Source organism: Brassica oleracea, chromosome C2, assembly GCF_000695525.1.
Source record: "Brassica oleracea var. oleracea cultivar TO1000 chromosome C2, BOL, whole genome shotgun sequence".
Lineage (NCBI taxonomy): Eukaryota > Viridiplantae > Streptophyta > Magnoliopsida > Brassicales > Brassicaceae > Brassica > Brassica oleracea.
Window position 1 is genome coordinate 21321407 of NC_027749.1, and position 8549 is coordinate 21329955.

General features: G+C 32.5%; 1 protein-coding gene across 2 annotated transcripts; it reads left to right on the forward strand.

The window, feature by feature from the left end:
- Positions 1 to 4850: 4850 nt before the first annotated feature.
- On the forward strand, positions 4851 to 7682 carry LOC106325035 (transcription factor bHLH96-like). 2 transcript variants are annotated; one of them, XM_013763056.1, is made up of 3 exons: positions 4851 to 5858; positions 6355 to 6768; positions 7409 to 7682. In XM_013763056.1, the coding sequence occupies exons 1-3, from the start codon at positions 5382 to 5384 to the stop codon at positions 7511 to 7513; spliced, it is 996 nt and encodes a 331-aa protein (XP_013618510.1). In that variant the 5' UTR covers positions 4851 to 5381; the 3' UTR covers positions 7514 to 7682. The 2 variants fall into 2 exon arrangements, with proteins under 2 accessions (XP_013618510.1, XP_013618511.1); XM_013763057.1 differs by having other exon boundaries at positions 4875 to 5858; positions 7424 to 7682.
- Positions 7683 to 8549: the final 867 nt, after the last annotated feature.

Genomic DNA, 8549 nt, shown 5'->3' on the forward strand with positions numbered 1-8549 from the left:
GAATTTGAAGAAGGAGAATCTTCCAGAACTTCGAAGGTCCTAAACGCAAACCCTACACTAAACGAAATCCCGACAATTCTCAATAATATATTTCCCAACCGAAATGATCTTCGTGATAGGCAAACTCATGAACGATTGAAGAATGATTTGATCGAAAACATTTGGAATAAATTTGGCGATGAAGATTAATAATTAGTATCTTTATATTTAAACCTTGTATCTTTTAATCCTTGTATCTTTAAATTGAATCCTTGTACCTTTTATTTTAATTATGCAATTAATAAATTTTCAATTTCAATTTTTTTTTTAACAAAAAAAATAATATTTTATTGTTAAGGATTCCGTCTTCGGGATCACCATTGGACGAGCTTTTTGAACTCGAATCCTTCATTGTTCAAACAAAAAAAAAAACAAAAAAATATATATTAAACAATTGCCAAGGATCCCAATAGAGATGACCATTGCAAGTGCTCTCACATGGCTCAGTCTCCTCATTATTATTGACATTTCCTATTTACCCATAAGAATAATATTCATTGCAGTGTATTGAAAATAATTATCCAAAAAGGAAAAAAAAATTATTATAAGGGATGAAATTTTAAATACTAAAAATCCATTCAAGAGCATGTTAAATTATTTTATTTAAAATATTTTGAGTAGTAAAATTTTAATATTTTAGAATATCAATTAGTTATACCAATGATTTTCACTATTTATCTTTTAAATACTGATGTTTAAAACTTTGCAACACAATGAAATTTTTCTAACGTCAATTTATTTTACCATTAGTTACATTATAAATGAAAGATATAATACTAAAAGGATTTATAACGTTGTTCTGATTGAAAGTATTAATGCATAAACAGAAATTAGAAAAATCCCTTACGTAGAAAAATCCCTATAGACCGGGTATGTTTTGTTTCTTGCCAGGTCTCATATCCTAAGGTTTATTCGTGTGTCACGGATTTGTAAATTAATGATTGGATCGCTAATACTTTAACAGTAAGTCAGTTGATCATTATTGTTTTTGAGACATAAAGTATTTGCAGTGGAGGTATTTCAACTTAAATCTTTCATCAAAATAATAATATTTTAATTAATCAAAGACTTAAAAAATTTATGCCAAACTTTTTAAATGAGAAATTTTAACATGAATAGCTCAAAATTTTAAAAGATTAATTTATTCATATTTATTGTTGGTACATCTTTGTTGCGGATGTCTAAAAACCACTCATATTTCAGAGTTTTACACGAATATCTAAATAATTAAAAATAAGAAAATAAGAAATTCTAGAAAAGAAAAAAAAGAAAGGATTTTTATTTAAGATATCCAACAACAAAACTAAGATATCCATATTACACATGTTACTTGCATATTGATTCAATTTGTTTTTGTAGTTTGAATTACGTATTTGTAACCCAACTGTTCAGTCTAGTCTTAAGCATCTGCATTATCAATTTAATCTAGTTGTTTTAGTAGGATATCCAGATACTAGAAAGTGTTATTGTATCTGCATGTTTCTCTTTATTTTAAATTATCAAGTAAAGAAAAACATTGACGTTCATTTTTTTTCCCTTTCAAATGTAAGTTGTATCATCAACTCTTGTAAATGTCTGCAGCTGATATATCAATTAGAGTTTTCACGACCCTTGAAAAATATCAAATGATTTGCCGGGCTTTTAATCGTGGGAATATTTTTCCCACTAGGGGTACTTGCTTATGCTTTTGAAATTCTGGCATCTTTTTATGTCTAATGAAAACAAAAAGAAAACTATAGGTGCACGGACTCAAAGGAGACAAGAGAATCATAGCTTAAGATTTGTGCTACATAGTGTTTCTAAATTGGCTTCATTGAAATGGTTTCTTTTTTTTTTCTCTAAGATTTTTGGTGGATAATACTTAAGTTATTGTCCCTCGCTCGATTCAAGCGACAACCAATTTTGTTACACAGCAATCCTAAGGACATCAAGCCCTTTTACAAAAAAAAAAAAAGGAAAAAAAAATCCTAAGGACATCTGCAATGTATTGTCTTTCACAGAATTTCTAAGATTAAAATAGTGAAGATAAACAATAAAGGAAAAAGAGAGTGATAAAAAACAAGAATCGTTGTTTTTTGTATGAGAAACTCTAAACAAAATTAAGAAACAAAAAAATGTTTAGAAAACTTCTTCGCTAAATGTTTTATCCTAATTGCTTCTCCCACTTTATTTTTAAAGTTTAATAATAAACTTTTTTTTTTTTGAACAAAAAAGTTTAATAATAAACTTATGTTATATTGTTATTATATAGATGAGAAACTCACGCATTGATTTTTACGGATAAGCATGCTCTAAGTCGTATCGTAGCCATCCAATTCTCACATCTTCTCTTCCGGATTAAAGTTCGACTTCGACAATTACTAAAGAGTACAGTGCTTAAATGTACAGACTAATGGAAAGATGACACCTAGCTAGTTAATGTACACATTAAGTTGGCATATCATCTTATTTAGTCGTCACATCTCTATGTCAACATCAAGGAATACTTTGCTTAAACGTGACATGATTACATTAATAAAATAATTACCCCACACGCCAAAATGTTATTCTTATATTAATCCGTGAAATTTGTTTTATGATTAATTTTGACCGTGTAATTGGAAAGCAAACGTGACTGTTAAGTTCCAGACCGGAAGGTAAGTAAAGGAAGCAGCTGCTTCTGACCCATAAATAATAAATATAATTTGGCCACAATTTAACATATTTCTCCGAGCATGATTAATGGGAATTCTTAGGAATGATATTTTTAGCGTAATTTAAAAACCGAGCTTATGACCTCTGACAGGGATAGCAGTAACCACAATCAACTCAGACCATGATTATTCCTCTTTGCATACATAATATATTTTTTTTTCTTTTTCTCTCTTAAATGTGTCAATCCACATGCCAATATATTATAAAAGCTTCCAGTCCATAAATGCTAGGACCGGCTTAACTCTTGTCACTTTCTTGGAGAATCAGGTTTTTAATTTTAAAACTTTAGATGGATCATGGATATTTTTGATAGTCGAGTAGTTTCTGTATAAGAAATCAGATTGTTAAATCTACAAGTCAGAATTCTAAAACTCCAAATCAGTTTAGTATTTGAAATAAATTAGAATATAAATGCATGAAGCGGCCAGAAGTAGGGAGTAGAAAAACGCCGAAAATGCAAGTTTCATTTGATTCCATATTTTCCTCTTAGAGCATGATTATCGCATGATACGGGTCCTTAAATTTTTTTTTCGATTTTTTTTTGTCATTAAGAAAAAAAAATATTGAACCAATCGCGGATCGCCACGTGTCGGTGGGGTCCGCAAACAGTACATAAACTGGCCCAAGACCGATCCTTCACTCAAGACTTTGGGGACCGTTTTTTTAAAAACAAATGAGACCCATGCACTAAAATCACGGAGAAACCTCTTTTGGAAACCGCGATAATGGTGGCCTTAGTTAATGTACAAGTAGGTTATTTAAATGGGTAAATAATTTTAGAGTTGATTATAGCTTGATCAATTTTTTATTGTGCTAATATTCCTGTTATTAAAGACGTTTGAATTACCAAATCGTTGGTCGCCTTATGGTGCTTATTCCATTTTAATCCAAAACAGATTGAACTTTGCAACTCTAGTTTGATTGGGAATAATGATTTATTATCAAAAGTTCCAAACGTCTAAAATGCCCTAAAATAATCAGATCAAATAGTTTGAATCAATATAAAAGCATAAGCTTTCGAACGCATGCATATGGTTGTTCGATATCTTTTACGGTTATTCCATTACGGGTCATTGTCCCGCAAGGTCGGCGGAAAGACCAATATTCGTATAAATAAGCCTTTGCTTTCCGCAAACTTAAAAGAGAAGGAGGTGAATCCATAGGATGCTCTAGTTAAACTTGTTTTTTTGGTGTAAAGTCTAGTTAAACTTGTTGAGACGGCCTCTTTTGACTATGCTAAATCCCGACTTGTCAAATGATGTCTCTTGGATCAATTATAGTCCAATTAGTAAATCCGGTCACAGTCTCAAGGATTAAATGGGTGTTATTGAACATGATTGCAACGTAAGCTCTTCGGCCTTACATGCTAAGATAGAAAGATTGTTCTTGATAATGTTGAGAGATATGCAACTAACTGATCCAAAACTATTCTTCATTTTTTTTGTTACTGGAAATTAATTCATTAAAATAAAATTAAATATTAACATTACACAAAAAATTCTTCTATATGCACCCAAAAATAAAATTGATGGATTTTGGATTCAATTGTCTTGAGACAATAGGAGAATTTCCTTAATGAATTCTTAGAAACCAGCCATGGATGCAAGCGAGTGAACTAGGTTTGGGTATTTCTTTTAGAACTTCAATTTCTTCCGTTATATGAGATTCGAGAAAAGATGGAATAGGAAGACGTGTTACCAGAGATATAATAACAAGCTCGGTTGATAAACGTACCTTCATTTCAGAAATAGCTTTATTTCGGTTTTTACACGATTCAGAGAGTTCCATATATCAATCAAAAAGAGCCTTTGATTTCCAATTTATAAAGCCTTGACGTACGCTGATACATAGAAACAAAGAAAAATCTTTGACGTCAAGCTTAATATCTCTCTATCTATACGCATTACGACGCACCATATATAGAAGCAAAATATTATTGAACACGTACAAGGTGATGTACCAAATAATTAATATCATCTCAAACATCTTCAAATTTTAGTTCAAGCTTCATTTGATAATAGCGACTCCCACGATATACGGAAAACATTAATTTATTGCAACGTATAAAGTTGAGAATTCAACATATTATATTTATCTCTCCTCGAACATGAGTGTAACTCAGTTCAAAAAAAAAAAAACATGAGTGTAACTAGACGAATCCCAAAGCCTGCATGAAACACACAGAATCTTTTCTCTGGTTCTGTGGACCGGTCTATAGTCTCACGTGCAGAAGAAACACATTCAACGTCTCTCTATTTATCTTCTACTTTTCATAACCCAACTGTTTTAGATTTTCTTCGGGACATCTTCTGTTGTTAAAAAAAAAAACATATAAGCTTTATAAGCTCCCAAGCTTCTCCACTCATCCATAGATCAAAACCACAACTTTCTCTGACCTTCTTGTTTCATTTCTTATTCAGTTTTACTTGGTTATTTAGAGAAAAGATTTTATATTGTTTTTTATTTTGTAAACCTAGAGGCATCATTACAAGTTTAATTTGCCTTTTGCATTGTCTCCCTCAAGACAAAAAGAGAAAGACAAACACTTTCTGTTTTTTTTTTCTCCCTCTCTCTCTCTCTCTGGCTCGGACCCTTTTCATATTTTTCTGAGAGTATATTTTATTTTTCGACGAACTTTGTAGCTAATTATGGCCTTAGAGGCTGTTGTTTACCTGCAAGATCCATTGTCCTACAGCTCCTGCAAAGACTTTCCGTTTCACGATTTATACTTTCAACAAGGAGAAGATCAAGATCCACTAGACACCAAGAATAACATTAAGCTAGGGCAAGAACAAAGACAAGGGCTTCCGAGAATTAATTATAACGGTAAAAGCGGAGATACTTTTACCAATGATGACTATAACTACAACGATCAGGAGGAGGATCTTCAATGGCCACGAGACGATCCTCTTTATGGATCTGCCTTGGACCAACCTCCACCATCGGATGTGGCGGCTGGAGGGGGGAGGAGGAAGAGGAGGAGGAGGACAAAGAGTAGCAAGAACAAGGAAGAGATCGAGAACCAGAGGATGACTCACATCGCCGTAGAGAGAAATCGCCGGAAACAAATGAACGATTACCTCGCCGTTCTCCGTTCTCTCATGCCACCTTCTTATGCTCAAAGGGTTAGTCTCTATATACAATAACTGTATATGTAAAAAAAAAAAAAAAAAAAAAAAAAAAAAAAAAACTGTATATGTATATGTGCGTTCGAGCGCGTGAAGTCTTATTTTTACGCGTGAAAAAATAAATACAAAGACAAAGCCTATGTTCTAGACTTTCTAGTTTCATTAGGACAAATATATATTACAATATATGTGTAAATGTTTAAACATAAGTTTGATAAAAACGACGAATGAATGTTGACAAAAAAAGTGATATAACGAATGAATGACGTTATTGTTTTCATAGTCTCTATAGATGGAAACTATGGGTAGTGGGATTGTGGGAGCACAAATAAAGTCTTGAACATCATTGCACTAAAAAAGGACTATCGACATCATATAAAACTGTGAATACTTTAATATTAAAACAATGTACTAAATATAAAAGTTTGATTGTTTTATGAAAAACCTTTTTCCAATTTCTATGGGCTTAACCTATGGTTTGTGGTGGTTAAAGGGAGATCAAGCGTCAATAGTAGCCGGAGCCATTAACTACTTAAAGGAGCTTGAGCATCATTTACAATCAATTGAGCCTCCGTTAAAGAGTGCCACCGTCCCAGTAGCCACCGGATCCGCTGCCGCCGCCGCCGACCAGATCAACACTATTGCCGCCAGCTCGTTGGGACAGTTCTCAGAGTTCTTTGTTTTTCCTCAATACTCGAGCCGACCTTCTTCATCGTCTGTGGCTGAAGGGATGGCGGAGATAGAGGTGACGATGGTGGAGAGCCATGCGAGTGTGAAGATACTCGCCAAGAAGAGACCCAAACAACTTCTTAAACTGGCGGCATCGATACAGAACCTAAAGCTTACGGTTCTTCATCTTAATGTCACCACTTGTGACGACTCTGTCCTCTATTCCATCAGCCTAAAGGTACATTTTTTTTTTCATATTAATAGCTTCATAAGGAAATTAGAGTTACAGTGACATATAATACCGTATTAAGGGGTTTATATTGTGTTACAAATTCAAATTAAAGTGTTATTATCAAAATTAAAGTGGTCTTAGTGGAGCACTAATATAATCACTGTTCTGATAGTTAGTTTTGGGCCAATGATTCACTGATTCTTTCTCTCATGACAAATGTTTTATTCATTTAATGTGTCTTTTTTGTCACACATTTAGTTTGTCTCCTATATGTACGTCTTGTGATTTAATTTTCTGGGCCAAAATGTTTTGAAGAACGATTTAAATCGTTTTTTCCTTTTCTTTTACTTGGTTTACGGCTGGTCTCAATTATTGAGGGGCGGGGTTTAAAATCAGCATATTTATTTGACTAAAAAAAAAACAAAAACAAAAATGGGTAATGATTCTTGTAAGAATCAGGGACTAAAAAGATGACATATGCCTCCACATGTGTGTACGTGTGTTATGTGTATTGTGGAAGTTCTGGTGGTCACAGAACTGTGGATGCACTGTACACGGCAGAACGCAAAAAAAAAATACATTTCTTCTATCATTTTTACTTGTTTTTTCTTGATGTAAGAATTTCATTGATTCTTTTTGATTAAAGATTGGGTTGATTCAGGTTGAAGAAGGGAGCCAGTTGAATACAGTGGAAGATATTGCAGCAGGCATGAATCAAATCCTAAGGAGGATTGAAGAAGAGTCATCTTGAGCTAATATAGTTGGATTTTAGTTATGACACATTTAGAGGAACTCTAATTTTTCATGTTATATTTTAATATCCTTTTCATATTAAAATAAATAAAAATAAATAATTTTCGCTTGGTCTTTGTGTTTTTTATTGCTTCACTTTTAATTGTATGACGGTGCTTCGTGTGTCATTTCCTTTGGTTGATCCCATTATTGAAATGACTTCGTTTTTCATCTTGTTACTGATATATATGATGTTAAAATTAAAGATAAATGCTTTATTTAACTTAGATGAAAAATTGTATGGCAGTTTCCTATAGATTGAAATGCTATTGCATTATATATGATATACTTATACTGTTATAGATATTATTTTTTACTAATGGTTATAGATAGTTCGAAGTGTTTTTCCATAGTTTGTGTTTAAGAAAATGATTAAACAGAAAACAAGAAACTTAAGATCTTGAATTATTGTGATGCTGTTATTATTCTTGACTCTCTTTCCCCAATCAATCTTCAAATAATATTTTTTGTGAAACAAATTATTTTCTAAAACGTACATGCGCAGAATTTATAGTACGTGGGATTCATGGAACAAGATGATGATGATTGTCGTATCACGAAGACCTATCAAATATCTTTAGAATCTATGTTTTTCACTTTCGGAGTTGAAAAGCAAAAGCCATAAATCTATATTATAATAGATGAGTTTTTGCTCACTCCTCAGCGCGCCACGTCAGCGTTTCGTAGAGCCTACTTTTAAAAAATGTGAAAAAATGTCAAGTTTATAGCTCGAACCAGGGTTATTGAGATATAAACACCAACATTTATACCACTAAGCTAAATAATACTTTGTACATTGATGGTCGAACCTAATATATATTTATGAAGGTCGGAAGTTCTTGCTTCTTCGGTCTCTTCTGAGGGTCGGGCCTACAAGTGTGTTATGGGTTTCATTTTTAAATGAGATTCATCACGTTATATGAAAAAAAAAACTCAAGTTTGCAACAATTATAGTTTTTTCATATTGTAAACTGTTGTCGTTTAACATGAGTTTG

What these genes read in the sequence shown, in the direction of transcription:
- LOC106325035 (XM_013763056.1), top strand. Translation starts at nt 5,382, where the DNA reads ATGGCCTTAGAGGCTGTTGTTTACCTGCAAGATCCATTGTCCTACAGC. An exon ending in CACCTTCTTATGCTCAAAGG is followed by an intron (nt 5,859 to 6,354) that starts GTTAGTCTCTAT and finishes TGGTGGTTAAAG; the next exon opens with GGAGATCAAGCGTCAATAGT. An exon ending in TCTATTCCATCAGCCTAAAG is followed by an intron (nt 6,769 to 7,408) that starts GTACATTTTTTT and finishes TTTTGATTAAAG; the next exon opens with ATTGGGTTGATTCAGGTTGA.